This window comes from Maniola hyperantus, chromosome 15, assembly GCF_902806685.2.
Source record: "Maniola hyperantus chromosome 15, iAphHyp1.2, whole genome shotgun sequence".
NCBI classification, from domain to species: domain Eukaryota; kingdom Metazoa; phylum Arthropoda; class Insecta; order Lepidoptera; family Nymphalidae; genus Maniola; species Maniola hyperantus.
Window position 1 is genome coordinate 6,411,736 of NC_048550.1, and position 24,121 is coordinate 6,435,856.

The 24,121-nt window shown below is 36.7% G+C and overlaps 2 protein-coding genes across 2 annotated transcripts; both read left to right on the forward strand.

Moving 5' to 3' along the window:
• The first annotated feature begins 214 nt into the window (after window positions 1-214).
• Window positions 215-1,743, forward strand: LOC117989231 (trafficking protein particle complex subunit 13). The gene has a single exon (XM_034976567.2). The coding sequence runs from the start codon at window positions 345-347 to the stop codon at window positions 1,551-1,553; it is 1,209 nt and encodes a 402-aa protein (XP_034832458.1). The 5' UTR covers window positions 215-344; the 3' UTR covers window positions 1,554-1,743.
• Window positions 1,744-9,897: 8,154 nt separating this feature from the next.
• Window positions 9,898-23,475, forward strand: rdgBbeta (cytoplasmic phosphatidylinositol transfer protein 1). The gene is made up of 8 exons (XM_034976568.2): window positions 9,898-10,207; window positions 10,312-10,460; window positions 11,508-11,596; window positions 12,554-12,561; window positions 12,645-12,716; window positions 14,012-14,266; window positions 14,382-14,507; window positions 15,145-23,475. The coding sequence occupies exons 1-8, from the start codon at window positions 10,157-10,159 to the stop codon at window positions 15,352-15,354; spliced, it is 960 nt and encodes a 319-aa protein (XP_034832459.1). The 5' UTR covers window positions 9,898-10,156; the 3' UTR covers window positions 15,355-23,475.
• Window positions 23,476-24,121: the final 646 nt, after the last annotated feature.

A 24,121-nucleotide genomic window follows, 5' to 3' on the forward strand; every position in this document is an offset into this window, starting at 1 on the left:
TGTACACATCTAGCTTGCTCTAACAAGGTATTATTATTTTGATGCCAAGTCTCCTTGATCCTTAGTCTGAGATGTAATCAATCACAACGTTTTAACATGCTCAAAAAGGCTAGAACCTAGAGCCGTAAAACCAGTTTTAAAAAACGCCATAGAGTAGATAGATTTACCATAGAGTAAAGTACTGCTGAGACTTTCTTTTTTGTGCCAGCGTTTTACACAGAACCATAGACTAAGTAATATCTCCGTAATGTCTCAAAACAAGTGATTTGGGTGATTTGAACAAGTTGCTTTTGTAAAGTTGCAGAAATAAAATAATTCGTAAATAGATACTAAATTTCTTAATAATGGATGGTAAAGAAGTTGTTGAACACTTAGTGGCTCTAAAAGTAATGAGGCTGACAAAACCTGCATTGATTAGTCCTAAAATTGTCACTTGTGACTTTAAGGATTTGCCAGGAAATATTTTGAACAATTATTTAAAGGATGATGCTACATCGGTCGTTCAAATGGAGACACTGGCCGCTGGACAGTTTCTGTTACTGCCTCAGAGTTTTGGCAATATATATTTAGGCGAGACATTTTCGTGCTATGTTTGTGTTCATAATGAAACAAACCAACCTGTTCAAAGTGTATCTATCAAAGCAGACTTACAAACGAGTTCATACAGGATCCCACTAACAACTCAACAGAATTCAGCTCCTCTTATGCTAGATGTAGATGAAACACTCAGTGATGTAATACACCATGAAGTTAAGGATCTAGGCACTCATATTTTAGTTTGCGAAGTAACTTACATGTCTAATTACAATACGTTGGCTTCATTTCGCAAATTCTTTAAGTTTGAAGTCATGAAACCTTTAGATGTAAAAACTAAGTTTTATAATGCTGAGTCGGATGATGTGTTTGTTGAAGCGCAAGTGCAAAACATTACTTCAGGGCCGATCATACTCGAGCAAGTTTCATTAGAAAGCTCCCCTCAGTTCACAGTAAATTCACTGAATGAAGATAGTAATGGGTTATCGGTATTTGGGGATGTGACACTACTACAATCCCAAGAGAGTTGTCAGTATTTATATTGCCTCACTCCTAAGGACAACATTTCGAGAGATATTAAATTAATTGCTGCGGCCAAGAATATTGGGAAACTGGATATTGTCTGGAGATCTAACCTGGGAGAGAAAGGCAGATTACAGACAAGTCAGCTTAAAAGGATGACCACTGATTATGGAGATATCAGAGTAACATATGAAAACTTACCTAGCAAAGTACCTATTGATGAACCGTTCAATTTCAGTTGTAAAATAGTCAATGCCAGTGATAGAACTCTGGATTTAATATTGAAACTTCGTTCACTACAAGATTCAAGCCTGCTTTGGTGTGGTATTTCAAATAGAAAGTTGGGTCCACTGGAACCGGGAAAAGCCACATTTATTAATTTAACTGCCCTCCCAATTAATTCTGGTCTCCATAATATAAGAGGGGTATCATTAGTAGATTTATTCTTGAAGAGGACTTATGATTATGATGACTTAGCTTCTATTTATGTATACTAGCTGTAGTTATATTGATTCTATTTATAAAATTATTTGTTACTTACCTAAATAACAAAGCTTATTTATAATTTTGTTAATGTACCTATTTGTTGATTGTATTGAAATTGTAATTTCATGCAGCATGTCTAATTAGGACTGCAAATGCAAAGACTACAAAATACTTATTGGTGAATAAAAAATCCCACACAGATCCCATGTTTATGGATTTTTAATACTTTAAAGTTTAAACCACATAAAATAATAGTTTTTAATATTTTCTGTATAAAATTCAAATAGAAATTAAAATTCGTTTGTATGTAGAAAGTCCAGATTTCCGAAAAAATTTATCAAGATCGATTTTGGAGGATTTTGCCTGTTACGCTCCTACACACTAGGTATACCGGCGGGCATGCCCCCAACAAGCCGGGCGGGTTGAGCCGCCGCCCGGTCTTGCCGCACAAACGAGCCGCTGCGCTGGCATGGCCGGTGCGGTTTGAGCGGCGGGGAGCCAGCGTTAGTTTCCTCCCGGCATTCGAGATGCGTAAAACAAATTAAAATGTCATTTAATTGGGATAACGAAGCTGTGTTGCTTATGCAGCAAAACTACAAATCTTCATAAATCATAAGTCATTCTTAAAAATCTAAAGAACTGTTACGCAAACGACCTACATCATTTTTAGGGTTCCGTACCTCAAAAGGAAAAACGGAACCCTTATAGGATCACTTTGTTGTCTGTCTGTCTGTCAAGAAACCTACAGGGTACTTCCCGTTGACCTAGAATAATAAAATTTGGCAGGTAGGTAGATCTTATAGCTGACATTTGGGGAAAAATCTGAAAACCGTGAATTTAGGGTTAGATCACACAAAAAAAAATTAAATTGTGGTCATGAACTAATAATTAGTATTTTCAACTTTCGAAGTGAGTGACTATATCAAGTGGGGTATCATATAAAAGGTCTTCACCTGTACATTCTAAAACAGATTTTTATGCATCATAGTTTTGAATTATCGTGCAAAATGTCGATAAAATACGACTGTAGTACGGAACCCTCATTGCGCGAGCCTGACTCGCACTTGGCCGGTTTTTTTTAATAGTTTTCTATCATGACTACCTCTGCGGTCTGCCACTTTCTGCGAGGCAAACGACGGCCTCCCTGGCGCTGTGGTCTTATTAGTGGGAGGTCCCAGGTTCATCCCAGCAGGGGTTTGGAATTTCATAATTTCTAAATCTCTGGTCTGGTCTGGTGGGAGGTTTCGGCCGTAGCTAGCTACCGGCAAAGCCGTGCCGCCAAACGATTTAGCGTTCCAGTACGATGCCGTGTCAGGAACACAAAGTGCACACCATTAGCATTATACCCGGCTGTCACAACTGAACTAAAATTATGCTTTGCGGCTGCCAAGCAAACGGCACGGCAAGTGATGCCGGGCGGCGGCCTGATAATCCGGCTGAACGGATTTGGATGACATTTGGAATGGAGATAGATGAGATAGATTATACCCTGGATTAACACCACAGAGTACATTATTGATTAACACATAGGCTACCTACTTTTTATCCCGGAAAATCAAAGAGTTCCCGTGGGATTTTGAAAAACGTAAATCGACGGGAACTAAGTCGCGGGCATAGGGGTGCAACTCTAGAACATTAAAAAATCGCAAATTGAAAATCGCTTGTGGTGCCATCTAAGCGCGAGCACGGCTAAACAAATAGAGAACAGTTTACAAAAGACGTCAATAGATGGCGGGCACATTGGTGTAATTTTAATGACATTAATAAATTATAACCAAGTTTTCATCCAGTTTTCATGTTTTCGTGTGCTGTAAATATTTATATTTCTGTTAAATTTATCTGACCCTGCTTTAATAACAGGACTCTGTAGTCTGTATTTCCTTTCACCACCTCGATAACTATATTCTAAGGATTGATTTAGTGACTCGATTCATGCCTGAACGATTGACCACGGCTACGGATTCCGGACTTGTTTTTGCTTTGTGAAATGATTTTTCTGTGAATATATTTGTGCAGAAAAATGCCACGGAGATCTCGATGTGTGTCTGGATGTGACTAATTCGGTAAGTATAAAATCACCATTAGCACATTAGGTATTTTATCATGATACTAGGTATATAGTTCCTGCGATTTCGTCCGCTCGAAAAAACTATTTTAGAAATCCCGTGAGAAGTCCAATTTTCCGGGATAAATGTGGCCTACAAGTTACAACCGTCTGATGCAAGCTATCTCTGTACCAAACAGATGATGACCACCACTTTGTCTACGTGGATTTAGGGTTTTTGGGAATCCCATGGGAACTGTTTGAGTTTTCCGTGACAAAAGAAGCCTATGTCCTTACCTGGATGCAAGTTATCTCTGTACTAACTTTCATCATAAACGGTTACACAAATTTACTGTAAAAAGCTAGCATACAGACAGGTTGACACACTTTTGCATTTATCATATTGCTATGGATTATTAACTACTAATTCTGTAAATTTTTTGTTTTGTGATTAAGTGTACTTACAACATTTGTTTTGAACTTTATTGACTAAGTTATTTTTATATTATAGGTATCAGCTATCAACTAATTAAATACAATAAGTAAGTATAGACTAAAGGTACGGACAGACGTGCTCATTACTAGCACGAAAGCATGCTTTTATTGAGCAAGTGCTCATTAGTAGCACGTGTGTCATGTAATGAGCATGCTTATTTCGAGCATGCTCAAAAATCAACCGACGTTTGATTTTCGAGCATGCTACCTGAGGCGCGGGTAGAAGGGGGCGTGCTCCGAGCGCGTCTGAACAGGGTTTGCTTATTAGCATGTACTCAGTACAACATACAACATATAACTCTACAGTTTATTTAAGCATGCTTATTGCTGGCAAATGTGAACAGTTGCATGAGCATGCTAACATTAAGCTAGCATAAAAGCACGCTTTTTTTGAGCACGTCTGTCCGTACCTTCATGCATACCTATTTTATGTTATTACTTTTTCAGATGTTTGCATGGCTTTCCAAAACCTGGCTACTCCTCTCTTTGAAACCATTTAAACAATGAAAAGAGATAGTAGGACAACATTTAGAAAGCAAGACTGATAATGAAATAATATATAGTTACGAATTATCAAATTTGCAATCACCAGTTTGAAGATCGTTGAAATACACCAGTTGTGGTAGTAATATGAAAGTTATGAAAAGTAAATAACCAAAAATTTTGGATTTGAGCGTTACCTATTTCACAATCTCGTGGGTCTTGAATTTGGGTATGTATTTTATGTACCTAGTTACGAATTTATGAAAATAAAATATTTTACAAAACCTTAAAACCTTTTTATTTCTATAGTGTTTTAGTATCTTAAAGAGTCAGTCTTGTAATATATATTTTTAAACATGTTTTAAACAAACGTTAATGGAATTATTGATATTTTTTTAAAACATGTTCAAAAATATAAAATATTCTAGTAAAGTACATTTAAATAGCATTTAAATTTTCGCGCTCTCGCACGCCTAGCGCGCTTTTAGTGCCCTCTAGATGTGAGCACACGCGTAACTTTGAAAAAGAAATCTAGAGTCGCACATCTATCTCTAGTATATAGTAGATAATCTATGGTCGCGGGCATCAGCTACAATGTTCCGGTGCCAATGTACTCTATGGTTACTATAGTCGGATTTTTAATTCCGTGGAATTCTGACGTTTCTTCTTGGGTGGTGGTCACCTTTCATACAAATAACTCCCATATTAAAATGACAACGTCAGAATTCCACCGAATTAAAAATCAGAGTATAAATATTATCTTGTTTCACAGATATACCTACAGATAAGCAACCAGCGTGCCCCTATAGGCACTACCTATACTTAGTCCCTCTCGCTCAGAGGTAATTACTTGTGAAATGTTATTTCTTCTATTTTACGATCACTTGTTAAAGAAGGTTTTGTATTAATTTATTGGCTGTCTATTTTATTCTAATTCTTTTTAACTTTCCTAAATGTCACTCTAACATGTCTTATAATAAAAATATGTTTTCTCAAAGTATATTATTTATTTAATTGAATTTTATCGATCCTAAAACGGACTCTAATAAACAATAATTACTCTTTGACACTGCACTTTGCTCAAAAGTGCAGTGTCAATGTGTGTACTTGGTGTACTGTGTCATGTGTGGCCTCCTTGGAGTAAATGTATTCTGTGGTGTGGCCTCAACAGACCTCAGAACAATGTGTGGCACTTTGGCCCAAAGAGTATGTAATCACTACAAGTCTGTATATTATACGGTGATATTTTAATACTCTTTGGTCAAGTTGGATCCAGTTGGATCACAGAGTACTTTTAACATATGGAAATAGAGTACTAGGTACCTATCTCGCGAGCTAATAGTGGCAACAGCTTAGTAGCGCCATCTGTATCTGACGAACGGAACTAATATTCATAATATGTACATACCTACCTATATATATAGACTGCTTTATAGGTTCATACCTATACATATAATACATACATATAGGACTGCTATGGAAGGTAGGATTGTGTTCAGATTAATTATTTATTAATATTTGACTCCCTTACAATTTAACATATCATGTAAATTTAAAAAAAATCTATAATAATTAATCTGAACACATATTTTTAAATAATAGAAATTTTTGGATTCTAATCTTTATTTTTACCAAAATTAATCCTAATCACTCTTCCTTATCCTAAAACAGTTTATAAAGTTGCCTGAGGACTGGGGTCTGGTGCCGAGTAGTTTAGTTTCAAGATATCAATATTATGAATCCAGGTCATAAAAAGATTCAAATCTTTTGCACGATTTGGAAATTCATGCAGGACATTTTCTAAACCTGAAAAGTAAAAATATGAGTATCTTAGTATGGTCACAAGTTCATAACATGTTCACTAAATCTGACTCAATTAATCTAATCACATCTAATCTGAGGTCGGGGTTCAATCTAGGGCATGCACCTCTAACTTTTCGGAGTTGTGTGTTTTAACTAATTAAATATCACTTGCTTTAACGGTGAAGGAAAACATCGTGAGGAAACCTGCATACCTGAAAGTTCTCCATAATGTTATCAAAGGGTGTGAAGTCTACCAATCCGCACATGGCCAGTGTGGTAGACTATGGCTAAACCCCTTCTCACTCTAAGAAGTGACCCGTGCTCTGTAGTGAGCCAGCGATGTGTTGATCATGATAGGAATTTGGTCTAGAAAAACTAAAGAAATACCTACTTCTTTATTCAAATAAACTTGTAAATAGGTGCTTTCGAATCGTCAAGAGAATCTATCACTGGATCGGAACGCCCAATACATAAAGAAAAACCTATGCGTGAACCATATTGTCATCAAGTTCAAGGAATTTAATAAAAATTGCATTCAAGGATTAAAGTAGATACCTATGACGGTATTACAATGACATTTACAAACCTGCAGTGAACCTGAACAGCCTGGAATACAGCCCCTCTTGTAAGAAATGTTCACTAAACTTAACTAGTACCTAACTACAACTATACTGGAGTCCTGTCTCGTAAATAAACACTGGAGTTCTGTCTCAAAACACTGGAAGTCTCTGTTTCAAACATGGGTACGGAAAACTTAAAATTTCTTTGGTCTCAAAACACTAGAATCTCTGACAGCTTACTTTGCGTGGGTTAGGTTCACTGGTTTGCTAAACGTAGCGTGAAATCACTAAAAACTGGCTTTAAATAGTTACAAAAGGTATTGAAAATAGCAAAATCAGAAAACATTACGACCGCCAGCACAGACCAGGTTGTTTGCCCAATTTCTACCATATCAATAGCAAAAAATTGTCTGACAATTTTATTTTCAAGAATATTTATTAAATCAATGATACATACCAAAGGTAGAACCAAATAAAATATTGGTAAATAGAAATTAATGGTTAGAGAATATTTTTTTCTTTAAAATACAAATATGTTAATGTAAACTAAACTACCAATTTGGTAGAAAAATTAAACATGGGATGCCTTGACCACAGAATAATATATCGAATTTGTCCAGTCACAGTAGCGCGGTCTGCTATTGCCTTTTGGTACTAAATGAATTGAACACGGGCGGTTCACGGCCATACAAATTCCGTTCCCTTCCAAATGCGAATAGCAAAATAGAAGTTGACAGATTCGACCACAGAACGATACAATAACACACGTTCACTGCCTGCTGCCTGCCTGACGCCATTTTGTTATTGTTGTTAAGCGTTGAGCAGGGTGGTTGCGTCGATTTATTTCCGTACATTTCTGTTCCCTTCGCAACAATTGTTATTATAGTACATTATTTCAATATAATTTATTGGAATGTATTATAAGTGCTGTGTTCCCGATTGTAACAGTACGCGAAAAGACGCTATATTACATAAGTTTCCACAGTGTGACAAAAGACTCAAAAAGTGGCTTAAGTATATAAATTGTGATGTTTTGCGAAGTAAAAGTACAATAGATCTTAAAAATAAGTCTCAATTGTGTCATAAGCACTTTGAAAAGCGTTTTGTGACACAAAAATCTCGTCTTGCAGTAACAGCATTTCCTACTTTGTTCCTGCAATCTGAGATCCTCAGTGGTACTCCATCCATTACACTGCATGATTCTGAAGAAATTTGTACTAGTAAGTTTTCATGGCTTTTTGTATTGTATATTGTTCATATCATTCCTCTAATCACAGTCCAGTTGTTTTGTCCAATGTATCACAACCTTCTTTAGCATACATTTTACAACCAAACCGAAGAAAATGTATTTCTATGCCTGAATCATCTTACCACCGTGTAGCACTAATTTTGGCCTTTAATTTTAAAATGATTAATATTTAATTTACTTTCAGGATCAGAGAAGATTGACCTTGATCATAATTATTATGCTTCCAAAAATATATATAATGACCACAACTATTGTACACAGCTGCAAACATCACAATCAGCAAGTGAAAATGAGCTTTTAGGTAAGAAAATATAATTTATTATTATTTGAAACAATATTCATAATAATATTACTAATAAGTCGTTTCTTTGCTAACTTTGAAAGATAGCTAAAAGAGATAGATAAAAGAACCTTGGAGTGTTTTAAATAACTTACTATATCAAACTTTTTTATCGATGTTTGCCTATTTGTACTCATTAAACTTATTTTTTAGAAGGATTGCCCACTACTTTTAAAAGAAAATTAGAAGAATATTCGATTACAGATTGTCAACAAAGTATTTCCTCAGGTAATCATCTATTTATTAATAGCCTTAATATAGTAACCACAGGAATAAGGATATCTGCTCTTTTCATTGATCAGTGTTAACTACAGGTCAAAATTTTCATAAATAAGTTATTACTAGACTATGTTTTTAAGCTTAAATGAGATATTTAAATGTGTATAACAATTAACAAATTAATCGCGGTGTTACCCATCCATACTTATCTTATAAATGCGAAAGTGTGTCCCGTCTGTCTGTCTGTCTGCTAGCTTCTCACGGCTCAACCGTTCAACCGATTTTGACGAAATTTGGTACAGAGGTAGGTTGCAACCCGGGGAAGGACATAGGCTTACTTTTTATCCCGGAAAATTAAAGAGTTCCCACAGGATTTTTAAGAATCTAAATCCATGCGTACGAAGTCGCGGGCATCATCTAGTACTTTATAAACAAGATTTATTTATATTTTTAATATGCACATACATAACATATTATGCACATAGTGCAAATACTTATTAGAGCAAATCAAATCAAACATGTAATTTTTATAACAGGTACCCAATATATCAATTGTAATTATATATAATACTCTTGCAATTCCAGGTTCCACTACCATGCCACTTAAAAAGAGAAGGAATCCTAGAATCATTAAAAGAATAATTGAGGTTCTTTCACCAAAATGCAAACATCTTTACAAGAAATATAGGATTTCCCAAAAAACTCTTAACCTTATTCGTAGACATAAAAAAGCTTGGACAGTGAAAATGTGTATCAAAAATTGGAAAAATTGAACCCAATTGCCAAAAAAATACTCACAATGCAATTAAGATTGTGCGGAAAGAAGAAGAAACAAAGAAGGTTTACAGAAGATGAAAAAAAAAAATTCTTATCCTTACTTAATCAGGGGCCAAAATCATATCGATATTTAATAAAGGTTTTAAAAGATTTAAAAGAAAATAAATAAATGTCTTGAAATAAAATGTGTTTTTTATTTTTAGAATCAATTAATTTAGGTTATTTAAGTAAAAAACCCTTTAGGTACCTAATAAAACAATTTCAAAATACAAGAAGCTAAAGCTGCAGGAAAAAATTCCTCTAAAATACAAAACTAGAATTCAGAGCCGCGCAAAGGAGGCAATTTAAAAAAATATCTTGCCAAGCTACTGGCTCAAATAATCTGATTCTATTGGTTAGTAGAGAAATAGCAAAATAGAGTTTGACAGATGATCGACCAATCACGGGCTGCATTTCAAGGGTGTCAAAATTTGTTTGCCCGTGAGCCATCTGATACGTAGTATCCCTATTAATCTGTGGAATTGAAGTACTATGCTATATTTTGTTCTAAGATTGATGACCCTGAGTTGGATCTTGTATTAAATAAGTTAAATATTTTTATCAGAAAGTAATTTACATTTCCTGAAACATAGAAAATCTTTACAATGGTGCTTACAAAGGAATACAGAATTTGTATGCCAATGACCGTTGAAGAGGTATGAATTGCACATTTAAACACAAAAATGTATTGTATAGATGCAGGCTAAACCTTTTTAAAATTCAGGTTATCGTACAAATTCTGGATATTTTTACTTTTTAGTATCGTATCGGGCAGTTATATATGATTGCTCGTCACAGTTTCGAGCAATCGAGTAATGGTGAAGGCGTTGAGGTGATAGCGAATGAGCAAGTTAACGATGAAATAAACGGAGTTGGGCAATTTACCGAGAAGAGAATACACTTATCCAGGTAAGCTCAAGTTCTTGCTTACATATTCACACCACATTAATCATTCCTCTGCATTCACATTATCCTCCTAGTGCTGTTGTCACTATTGTACTTGCCCTGGATACTTCTATGTTAAAGAAGTGAGGTTCCTACCTACTTCAGTAATTGTATTTAACATTCGACGATGTGCAGTCCGAGTGGCACTATAAGTGGCATAAAGAGTTCACAGTATAAATGCTCGTTACCCAAATTCATGCTCACATCACCGGAATAAAATATTTTATGTTTCCTATCATTCCAACCAAGTGTAACAAAATTGAATAAGGTATTTATACATCACTATCAACCCATCACCGGCTCACTACAGAGCACAGGTCTCTTCGGAATGAGAAGGGGTTTGGCCATAGTCTACGATGTTGGCCAAGTGTGGATTGGCAGACTTCACAAACCTTTGAGAACATTATAGAGAACTGTGTGGTATGCACGTTTCCTCACGATGTTTTACTTCGCCGTTAAAGCAAGTCATATTTAATTGATTTATTAAGAAACTAGCTGCCCTGGCGAACTTCGTAGCGCCTAACAGTCGATTCTTTTTCAGGATTTTTAAAAAAAAATCTCTCAGTAAGAACCATCCCCGTACTTCAAGGAATATTATGAAAAAAGAATTAGTGAAATTGGTTCAGCTGTTCTCGAGATTTGCTATCAGCAACACATTCAGCGATTCATTTTTATATATAGAGATATCCTCAGTATGCTTATTGCTTACAGCAACATCAAATTGCATACAGAGTCAGAAGTTACATATACATAGTTTATTGAATTCACATATACTAATATTAAAAACATCTAATTGTTGGTGCTGAGCAATCAGATTATTGAGCAGGGTGTGGGAGTGGCAGGGGAGTGCTCTTAAAACGCACATAACTCTGAAAAGTTAGAGGTGCATGGCGGAACCCCCCACCTCTTATTAGGAGGCAGGCGTCCAACTAATCCCAGCTTATTAACATAGGGTATTTATACTCTAAGTTATTAATATTTACTGTGCTAATTGACAAAATATATTTCCAGCCACTTACCTTATTGGATCCAAAGTATAACGCCAAAGATTTTCTATGTTACTGAAAAAGCATGGAATTACTACCCATACACAATCACAGGTAATTATGAATGGACTAGCTGATGCCCGCGATTTCGTCCGCTTGGAATTAGATTTTTTAAAAATCCTGTGGGAATTTGATTTTCCGGGATAAAAAGTAGCCTATGTCACTCTCCAGGTCTTATATATCTATACCCATACAAAAAATCGCGTCAATCCGTTGCACCGTTGCGACGTGATTGAACGACAAACCAACAAACAAACACACTTTAGCATTTATAATAAGGGTACTGATGAGACGGTGAAGAGAACCAGAATAGTCCTCTTTTAATTATAGCACATTTTTAGGGTTCCGTACCGCAAAAGGAAAAACGGAACCCTTATAGGATTACTTTCTTGTGTCTGTCTGTCTGTTGGTCTGTCAAGAAACCTACAGGGTACTTCCCGTTTACCTAGAATCATGAAATTTGGCATGTAGGTAGGTCTTATAGCAGACATTCGGGGAAAAATCGGAAAACCGTGAATTTGTGGTTACATCACACAAAAAAGAATTGTGGTCATGAACTAATAATTAGTATTTTCTATTTTCGAAGTAAGTTAACTATATCAAGTAAGGTATCATATGAAAGGTCTGCACCTGTGCATTCTAAATCAGATTTTTATTTATTTTTATGCATCATAGTTTTTGAATTATCGTAAAAAAATGTCGAAAAAATACGACTGTAGTACGGAACCCTCGTTGCGCGAGCCTAACTCGCACTTGACCGGTTTTTAAAAATTGTAGTATCTTGGTCCAGTTACAACAATCTCTGTTATTCAGCGCAAAGTTGGGTAAACATAGCCTCAAAACGTGTGTTTTCAAACAAAACTGGATCAGAGTAAATTTTAACATCATGGACTAGTTCAGTTCTGTTCGCCAGCTCCACAATATTATAATGACCATAATGTATCTTTATACCTATTATGTTATTTTACTAAATTATTCATTTTTTTTTCATGGCATCTTTAAACTTCATAGAATATACAGTAAGTAAATACTCTTATTTCTGTTTTGATGTATTTAATTGTCTCTGTGTTCATTTTTTGATCAATTGTTGTTCTTTTTCCAGTGTTCCTTTATTCCAAAATTTTCAATATCTATTCAGACTCGATATGAGGATAACAATGGGAATACTGAAAATGTGAGTTTCTGTCTTTCTGAATATTGTAAAACCCATTATATTATAACAGGAAACTAATGAATTATTCCAATCTATAAGGAATTTCTGACTACTATTTGCTAGGAAGGAATTCTATTTGACCTAAAAATATTTTTATCAATAATAAATAATAATAATTATTCTCATTTTATATACTTTTATATTGCCAATATAAAAGATAAGTTTAAAGTTTAAAAACTATATCTCTTTCTCTCAGTGTATTCCTCATTTCTGTCATTCGTTTGTGACCCCTTTCCATTATTTATATAATAGTAGCAGTATTCTTGGGATAGTAATGTAATGAGTTCCCATGACCCGGAAAACCGATAGACGTTGGGGTCCCAAGGAGCTGGAATTGCGACCTCGCCCCGGAAGGCGCAGCGTTGCAAGACTAGGTAGACGGATGACATCAGACGAGTTGCAGGGAGCCGCTGGATTCAGGCGGCGCAAGACCGTGGCGTGTGGAATCCCTATAGGAGACCTATGTCCAGCAATGGACGTCTATCGGTTGATGATGATGATGATGAATTCCCATGGCCTTGGGCATATTTACAACTTTACTAAGAGAACGAGATTTTGAATCTTTAACAGCAATTATCAGATTATAGAAACTGGAACAGTCATCAGCTTAACATGCTCTCTGAGGCACCAAGGACATTTGAACACCCAAAGTCTGTCACTCATCCAGTTACTCACTGTGGTCAATGTTGGTTAATCAGTGTGATCGTTTTGTATGCGCTGTTACTAACTGGGTCACATGCCCCTCAAGTTCTAATTAAACAAGTTCATACCTACTATCAAATAAATTAAAAAAAAAAATATTTTTTATTCACTTAAACTTTTACAACTACTTTTGAATTGTCAAATGCAGTTACCACTGGTTTGGAATGCCTTTCCTATGGAGTAGAACCAGCAAGAATTTGATATACAATATTATGCCATGTATAAAAAAGTATTTAAAGTCCCGCGCGTTGCTGGAACGAGCTGCAGGTCACATCCACGCTCTTAAATTATGTAATATGCTGTTTTCATGAGCATACTGATTTTTTGAAACTTGTGTAAAGGCAAGTCCAAAATAGATTGCGGAATTTTGTTATAAAAGGTTATACCCATTCCCACAAATAACTTTTGGACTTTCCTGAGGTGGAATGTAGGAGTCGCAAGCTTATTACAGTTTCTAGTTAGCCTTGTAACTAATTAATTTTCTTGTAACTAAGAATATTTTATATAATATAATAACAGCTATTGCTTACATTTTTCTTATTATTTAATTGTAGTGTTTGGGCCTAACACCAGAAGAACAAGAGTTGAGAGAAGTCGATTTTATGGACATAGCATTTGATGAAATCAAACCGCATCACTACAAAGAGTCAGAGGACCCCAAACTGTTTAAATCCGAGAAGTCTGGCCGAGGGCCTCTTGCTGAAGGCTGGAGAGACACGCAGAAGCCTATTATGTGTTGCTATAAAGTTGTCCATGCTAAGTTTGAGGTTTGGGGACTACAGACTAAAGTTGAAGACTATGTGCAGGTGGTATGTATATCAATAACTAGTTATTGCCCACAACTTTAAAAATTAGAGCTTCAATAGCTCAACAAAAGTAGTAGCGGTAGTAGTGTACCTAACTGTATTTATTTTTATTTATCAGGCCATTCGAGAAATCTTACTTCTTGGTCATCGGCAAGCATTTACATGGATGGACGAATGGTTCAACATGACAATAGAAGATGTCAGAAATTACGAGCAGGAGATGCAAGCTAAAACTAACATAAAGGTTTGTGTTTAAGAATTTCATTTGAGTTCTATCTTTACACTTCCTGCTGCGAAAATTTTGTGTCAAACTGTCCAGTGGTATTTTACAATTTTATTTATTTAAACATTTTTATTGTCAACCATATTTAATATTTAAAAAAAACCGGCCAAGTTCGAATCAGACTCGCGCACTGAGGGTTCCGTAGTACAATCGTATTTTATCGACATTTTGAAACCTCAATATCATTTTTGAAGACCTATCCATAGATACCCCACCCCACACGTATGGGTTTGATGAAAAAAATATTTTTAAGTTTCAGTTCTAAGTATGGGGAACCCCAAAATTTATTGTTTTTTTTCTATTTTTGTGTAAAAATCTTAATGCGGTTCACAGAATACATCTACTTACCAAGTTTCAACAGTATGGCTCTTATAGTTTCGGAAAAAAGTGGCTGTGACATACGGACGGACACAGACAGACAGACAGACATGACGAATCTATAAGGGTTCCGTTTTTTGCCATTCGGCTACGGAACCCTAAAAAAGAGCGTGATTTCTGCCAGGCAGCTCATATACTTAGGAACTTATACAACTGAAAGCAGGGAATCGCAAACTTCGGTAACTGTACGAATGAAAATAATAAATTGCTTAACTTTCAGGTTCAAAGTGCATTAGAAGAATCGGATAATAAAGAGGAACAAGACAACAAGAGGTCATCACAGCCAGCAACACCGAAGTCTTCACAGCCTGCAACGCCCAAGTTATCACAGCCTGCAACCCCCAAGTCATCACAGCCTGCAACCCCCAAGTCTCCTAAAAGCCCTACTACACCCTCGGCAGAATCCAAATCATGGTTTTCGTGGTCATAATTTCGTAAAAATAGAAACTAGTTTGATCTCACCTCTATGTATGTATAAGAGTTGGCACGTACAACACATTCACAAATAGCGCGAGGCTTGTGTAGTGTCTATCAATGTCTTCTCTGTCTCTCTCGCACTTATGAGCGTGACAGAGTAAGATATTGTTTTGTTTTTACTACTACATATTATGATATACGTGATTTGGTGAAACAGGATTTGGTGGACGAAAACAGCTTTGGTGTAAGTACCGCAAATTGCTATTGCGCTGGAACCATGTCTCATTAACATCGAAATAAAAATATACCATCAGCTCTACACTACAGTCTAGTGCTGACGTCACTAAAATGGCGGCCACGCGCATTAATAGATTTTTTTAAACATGCTCTATAATATAATTGCATTTATGTGAGTACTGTGAACGTGTCAGCTTGTGTTAACCGACCTGTCTACAGGGTTTAGTTTTGTCAACTCAATGTGTTCATCTGTTGCCTTCCTCTCATATCGAATGAACATGGAGAACTTCTTCGCAAACCATTGAATCAACAATCTAGCTAGAACGCAATCTGTCTATGCTATAATGTCATTGAGTCCAAAAGTAAATTTGTTAAAATTTGTTGTTTAAAAGTAATTTTAGCACATTAATTTAATTTTTTTACATTAATTTATTTTTCTATCCCTTGGCCTTGCTTCTAAGCTTTAACACAATTATCATAACTTAGTTAAAAAAGGCTTCTAGTATAGCAGTGACTTTTTTGTTGGTTTTTGTTACCTGTAGTCCGCGACAGGTCGAGATGGCAATCGGGGTATCGGGGTGCGCGGTGAGTCCCCATCCCGATTGCCATCTCAACCTGTGGCGTACTATAATTCTTTATCATTTTTATTTTTATGGTAAAAAGCAGAGACCAAATTTATAATATCTAAAGTAATTCTAGAAAACGGGTTAAGTACGAGGTAAGTAGGTATAATGTAATGATATTATTTTAAAATACTTATATATTACATAACAGTCAAATGTATGTTACAGGCATAGCGCATAACTGACATGTGACGTAACAGAACTGTCTCGGCACACACTATACACGTGATTGAAGTTGTCTTCATTACGTGTAAAGGCTGTCTTGGCGCGTGGCGAAAATCGGAACTAACGTTGCCGTCAAGTGTCCCCTTTGATCTTGTTTGCATATTCTAAGCCTTTGTTCTCTAACAGCGCCCCCCTGTCAATGTCATTCAAGTGCCAAGAGAGCCTTGTTGCTCTGTATATCGAGATCGAGACAGCTCTGTTACGTCAAATGTCACCTCTCCAGCAGCGCTCCAACACCGCAGGAGCTTAATCAGTTATGCGCTGTGCCTGTAATAATTGTCATCATAATTACCCAGGTGATGTTATTCAGATGACTGTATGGTTTAGCCATGTTTTGATATTATCAATCAATCAATCAATACTTATAATAAAACTGTAACAGGTCAAATTCTGTACATTGAAGATATTTTGAAAATTTTTTTTCGAGGGCACTCTATAATCGATACTGAACCCAAAACTGTAATTTTTTGCATTTTTGTCTGTCTGTCTGTCTGTCTGTATCACGGCCGCGCATCACGCTGAAACTACTGAATGGATTCCAATAAAACTTGGTACGATTTGAGGTCATACTATGAGGAAGAATATAGGATACTTTTTATCCCGAAATTCAGCATGGTTCCCGTAGGAGAGGGGATGAAAGTTAAAATGTATACTGAGTTGTAATTCACTAACGCGTAGTCCGATTTCATTCATTCTTTTTTTGTTAGAAAGGGGATATTTTAAAGATTGTTTCGATTGCTGCTGCAGGGTTACTGCCCGCCTGAGTTATCAAGATTCAGGAAGTGTTCATAGTGAATTCATATTGTAGGTACCAAGCAACGACTTTATTCTCAGACTTCAAGTCCCAACTCCTCAACCCTGATGATGTAGGGTACAGCACTCCTAAACTATAATGTTTCAGGAACTGCGGATGATGCAAAATTATTTTAGGTACCAAGCATAGGCTACATCATTGAACTTCGGATCCTAACTCCTCAATCCTGATGCTGCAAAGTACTGTAGTCCTAAATCGTGGGATTTTAAAAAAAATTAAAAATTTGAATCGACTGTTAGGCGGAACGAAGTTCGCAGGGTCAGCTAGTCAGTAATAAAACAGAAAATAAAGTATAATTAATGAAATATAGATTATATTATCTAGATAAAGAAAACTTAGAACAAATTTATATCGAAATTATTATGTAAATGTGTGTCGCTAAATTCCATAATGCTTATACATTGAAAGTGTATGTCGAGAATGCACGGTATTCTTGGGTATCTCCACAGTTTTCGTTGGGTTGCTATCAGTACCCTAAGTATAAATGCGAAAGTGTGTTTGTTTGTTGGTTTATTGGTTTATTGGTTTGTTGGTTTGTCCTTCAATCACGTCGCAACGGTGCAACGGATCGACGTGATTTTTTGCATGGGTATAGATAAAGACCTGCAGGGTGACATAGGCTACTTTTTATTCCGGAAAATAAAAGAGTTCCCACCTGATTTTTAAAAAACCTAATTCCACGCAGACGAAGTCGCGGGTATCAGCTAGTTAAAAATAAATCCTGCGCCTTTTATTACTTTCCGATAAAACGGAGAATAAAACGTTCACGATATTAATATTTTTCTTGTCTCGAATTGTATTGCAACAATGGTATTTATGCTACTTACTCGTATATGTTACTATTAGCCGGGAGATCAAATTTAAAATGAGATACTCAGTTTTCTATATTTCTAGATAATAACGTTTTATTGTGTAGGTACATAACCCGCGCATCTAGTGCGAGCGTAGCGCGCTTGCAAGCTCGTATACGTGCGAGCCGTTCCTTCGTCGGAATCCATATTGCTACGGACCGACCAAATGAAACGTAGTGCGCGTGTAAGTGCGTACCTATGCCAAAAGATCGTGTAGATAAGCATAATACGTGAAGACTAAACGCGTGTATGTAACCTCTCTAATACTACTTAGCATTTTAGCATTTAACTTCTACATTGCTTTTGATTTAAAGCTTATTTCGTGGTTTAACGACATAATATCCAGTCGTGACCACGACACATGCAACTGAGTCGAAATATCGGCAGTTAATAATTGCTAAATTAATCTTGGTATGTACCCGTTTTATGCAATATAATATATTATATATTGATGTGCCTCCGGAAAACATACAGCATTTATGTATGAAGAAGCAATTATGTACTCACCGCATATATGCGCGCTTCATCCATAAACATGTATATTCCTATGCAATAATGTAGTTTACCTTACCGGATATAGGGGCGCTAGTGTCTCACCCAGCAAGGCAGTGAGCCGCTGCCATCTTGGATGTCATAGCGTTGTGTACTTTCGCCGCGTGCGCGTCGAATCTAAAATTATATCGTTAATCCGTCTTCCTTTGCAAAAAAATTATTTTCAATAAGTGCAATAAATGTGATAATACGGTGATCATGATATATATTTTCTTATTATTTCGTAATATTACCGTGGGGACATTTTGGTTGGACCCCACGTGCGCGAACAATGTCGATAGGCTACGTAAGCTAATCGATCTGGTGTTTCGCGCTTATTGGTGCCTGAGAGGGCTCTTGAAAAAGGGGATACCTCGACATCCAGCAGCGATTCAAGCAACGAGCAGGATTGAGAGTGACTCCCGAGAGAAACGGCGAGAAATTACCAGGTAACGATCGATCCTCGGATCGATGCGTTATACAACCAGGTGAGTTTTCTTACATATCTTATAATGCATTTACCATATTGTGTATCTAATGCAAATGAGATGCTAATTGAGAAACCAAATTAAACAAATGGCGATTTGGTTGACGAACGTGTCGACACCGACACCGAAATCTAAATCTGGATCTAGGTTTCTTTAATACAAATTTTGGCGAGGAAAAGTCCCAATGGTTACCTATAATCGGTTATTGAATCTATTTATTTTATGTACAAAGTTAATTGAGTGTAATTTAAATTTTACGCCAGTGAATCGAATGATAACATTTTATCTCGCCCACGTGGCGAGATGTTGGTTATAACAAGACATTGGTTAAATTGCTCATTTAAAGGGGTTTCGTAAACTGAAAATAACGGAGAACTGTACTCACTAAACAATAGCTAACACTTATTTGGCCCCACTGAGGACATCATGGCCGTTACCACCAATGCTTTATTATACCAAACAGAACTCAGTTAAGAATCCAGATACCCCCTTTAATAAATGACTGAAACATTCAGATGATAAAGTCGCCCTTTGGTCTAAGTATCTCCTGCATTTTTATTCTTTTGAATATAATGATTAGCAATAAAGATGGTTAAATAAATAAATAACATTCAGCAAATCATCTTTGTCTTAAAAATTATCAGAACAAACTTTACAAATTGTTTGGGTAACAGGCGAATGTATAGCATAATATAATATGTAAGGCGCAGGAGATGAATATCAGACAGAATTTTCATGGAGATGTTTATTTTAAATACTCTAAGGAAATTTTGGATACGGTATTTGCATATGTCAAAAGTGAATGGTTTCTCAGTGATGGCTGAATGGAGGGTCTTCCACTGGAAGCCTCTCGGACCTCACATATCTGATATGTGAGGTCCGCACCCTTTGTTAGTTTTGGGTGTGATAACCATTTTAAATTATTGATTAAGCTGGAAAAGTACGTCAAATCATTGTGACGTCACATGCCAGTGTTTCAAGGGGGCCTCGCGTGCTGAGCGTGTGTTTTAACGCTTTATAGGATACTGATTTGACTAGTTGTCAAATACCGGATTGGCTTTTAACAATAGTGACGAGGTTCTTTTTGGATAAAGCAACACTCACTGCGTTTATGCAATCCCCTGGTGGCCCATATTTATAAATATTACAGCTATAAATGCCTACAATCGAAAAACCTATCCAACACAATATGTTACAGGTTATGTAATGACATTCTAATATCGTTGGCAAGCTTTTGGTGCAAACAGTTTTTGTAAATGTCAATTACGGTATTTCGAATACCCTAATACAAGAAACTACCCCCGGTAATGCCCACAAAACAAATAATGCAACATGCAACCTGGTCACCTGTCACGACTTAAATGACACAAGAATTACTGGACCAAAACTAGTAGAAGTGGTTCACAAGGAAATGCCCAGTTTTATCTCCGAGCTTTTTCTGCGGAAGGAAAACGTTGGATCGATGCGTCTGATTTTCGACCCTCGAGAACGAAACAAATTTGTGAAACAAAACTATCCCGTCTGATTTGTCATACCGGTTCGTAGCTTTCTACAACAAAAGTTGGACAACCTGTCTAATTTTTGGGTCTGGCGGCAGCGCCCCACCTGTAACATGCTCGGTTGCGGAAACCTTGCATGCGAAGGAATGTCGAGTGCTAGTCTACCTAGACGACTTCCTTCTGGTCAATCAAGACCAATCCAAGTTATGTCTTCAGGCTGCGGAAGCCGTGAGGCACTTGGAACTTCTGGGCTGGCAATTCTGGTCAACTAAGACCAATCCAGGTTATGCCTTCACGCTGCGGAAGCGTGAGGTCCTTGGAACTTCGGGGCAGGGGGATCAATTACCAAAAGCCAACGTCCATACCATGTTGAAGACACCGGTTCTCGTCCGATCACCGAAGTTAAGCAACATCGGGATCAATTACTAAAAGTTAATTCTAACACTCACACAAGACCTACAATACCTGGGTATTCGTTGGCAGACTATAAGAAAATTCAATGTTCTTGCCCATAATAAAGAGTAAAAAACTATCAACGAGACCTTTGAGAGAATTATTACTGAAAATATCTGAAATCACTCTTCACGAAATGCAACGGTTGCTAGGACAGTCAGACTTCGCCAGTTTAGTAACTCCCAGAAGCAGACTACATTCTGATCAGATCCAAATACGCCTCAAACGTTTCGATAATATGTTTTAGACTGCTGAATCCACAATCGTGGAACAGGGAATGACATGGCGGCGCGGAACCACATGTCTCAGGCTGCCAATATGTACACCTAAAACCTGCCATTCACTGCTTGGCGAATAATGCCTCTGATTGGCTTTTAGTGCCCAATTAAACGGGAAATTAATGCCAGAAACTTGGTGAGTGCATCAAAAATGATAGCACAGCAATAGAAGGAACTTTATGCAGTTATAGTGGCAATTGAAGACAGCACAAGAACTCTGTAAAAATCGCAAGTCTTAGTTCAATCGAACACTCATTCGTTCACTCACTCGTTCGTTCTAACGTTCATTTTAATGAACAAAGTCGTGGGTTTTACTGATTCTAACAATCGAACTCCCGCACATAACAGATTACATTATTGGCTCAAGGCTGTCACGAGGAAAACCTCCCACAGAGTGTCATCTTTTCCCTCAAGCGCCGTCCGAGATCGATTTGGTTGCAGCACAACAGATTACTGTAGTAGGGAATAAAGATGGTGTGATGTCTTTATCGACTGCAAAGATTGATCAGCAAGTTATAGATGCTTTCAACAGGTCATTGAGACATCAATTTAGCATGGGTGTTTTCTTCTCCAAACTAATTGCCAAAAGTACTGACTTACTTGAACCAGTGCAGCTGGGGTGTACTTAAATGTGGCACGTGAAAGACCTTTGGGCTTCAAGATTTGAAAGCAGAGCTCAAATGAACTATAGAACCTATCAGGGACTCTGATAGATGTCACGACATTACAGTGTCCACCAGACATTTACACGGAAGCTGAAAAAATTGAGGATGGGTGCCCAAATAAAGGAGTAGTCTATACGAGAAGTAAAGAACAGGTGCTTGTTGGAAGCAATTTTTGTCCTACCTACCTACCAGACATCAAAAATGGTTAAACTGGTGCGAAACCTGGTGGCGGTTAACTTTCTATGATCCACATGTGGACACTAGGCAATTATTGACGTGGCTAAACTCAATATTACTAAACCATTTATCATACAGGACCTTAAGGTAGAGCTCAAGCACTAACTACAGAAGCTCTCATTTAAGCACACACTTCCCGAGATATCTAGACGAACCTATATGGACAATTGTTGCCCTGGAACGAAGGGTTGACAACTGAAAGTCTGTGTCACCGGGAAAAATATATTATATACTTTATTTGGCCCAAAGACTGACACTCACTCTTAACATAAATACGGATGGACACTTTCAAAACATAATAGTATAACAGAAAACATAATTCTCTATTAATGTACTAGTATACTACAGTAGTACTACATTTATGTCTTTGACACAGGAAAATAGGTCAAGCAGAATTAAGTTAAGAATTTAAATATATTGTAATCTTTTTATCACCAACTGTAATGAAACTGAAGCCGCATCACGTACTGTAATAGATCACTGGAACAGTTCAGTTCTTAAGCAATGTGGCAGCATTCCTGTATCCCCAGGGATTCATCAGTGGATCAACAGTAGTTTCTTTGGGGACAGATAACCAATCAATGGACGATATACTCGTATCTCGTGGTAACTGGAGATTACCAGACACTCTTGTTGAAATCATTATTGCCCGGAGGAGATCTCAAAATAACTGAAGCTTATTTATCAATATAATCATTATATGGTCCGGTTTGAGTTTTAGTAATCCTTATCAAAATTACAGACATAAATCATTTAAATTGTTTGTCTTTTAGACATTATATTTTAACTTATTAACCCTGGTTAGAAATAACAATAACTTTAATAGGTGACAATGAATGAAGGGGACGTGGTTATTTGATCTAACTTAACGATTAATATTTTTGTTATTCAATTGACAGATTAACTCCCTTTGATTCATCATAGCGTTGTGGGTAATACATTTCACCAGCAGATAACAAACACGTCTTCATACATAAATGCTGTATGTTTTCCGGAGGCACATCAATATGACGGTTTTACATTACAATAAAACCGATATTATGTGCCGAGAGGGAAAACATACAGCATTGCAGGAACTTCTTCCTGGTGAAGACTATGACATCCAAGATGGCAGCGGCTCACTGCCTTGCTGGGTGAGACACTAGCGCCCCTATATCCGGTAAGGTAAACTACATTATTGCATAGGAATATACATGTTTATGGATGAAGCGCGCATATATGCGGTGAGTACATAATTGCTTCTTCATACATAAATGCTGTATGTTTTCCCTCTCGGCACATAATATCGGTTTTATTGTAATGTAAAACCGTCATATTATTGCTTTGTAAGTAAGTATGTACTTATCTTTTCTACGCGAAATGTAATGGTAGGTTCCTTAAGTGTTATTTACACACGTTTTATTTTCATTATTAAGTACATATTAATAAAGTCAATAGATGGTGATATTATGTGTGTCTTTAGATTTAGTTATTATACTCGAACGGATTAAATTATATGAGAAGTATGGTAATGCAACAAATAGTATAATTTACATTCCGTAATTGTTTTTAATGAATATTATGTTACAGTTAAAACTCTTATGTGATCAAAACTACTTTTAACTTTTAAAATACTGTCGAAAGTAGTTTTAACTAATTTTTTTGATTAATAGTGCTTTTGACTGAAAACGATCGTAGACTACCCTTAGAGTGTTTTTGGCTGGGTTACGCCAGAAGACTCGCTTCTGGCTTCGCGCTTTACAAAAACTCAGACTGCGTGGAGTCAGGGCGCTCCGATTTTGTTCTCGTTCTGGGCCACATTCGACCTAAATTATGCATTATTAGACTAGATGATGCTCACGACTTCATCCCCGTGGATTTAGGTTTTTAAAAATCCCGT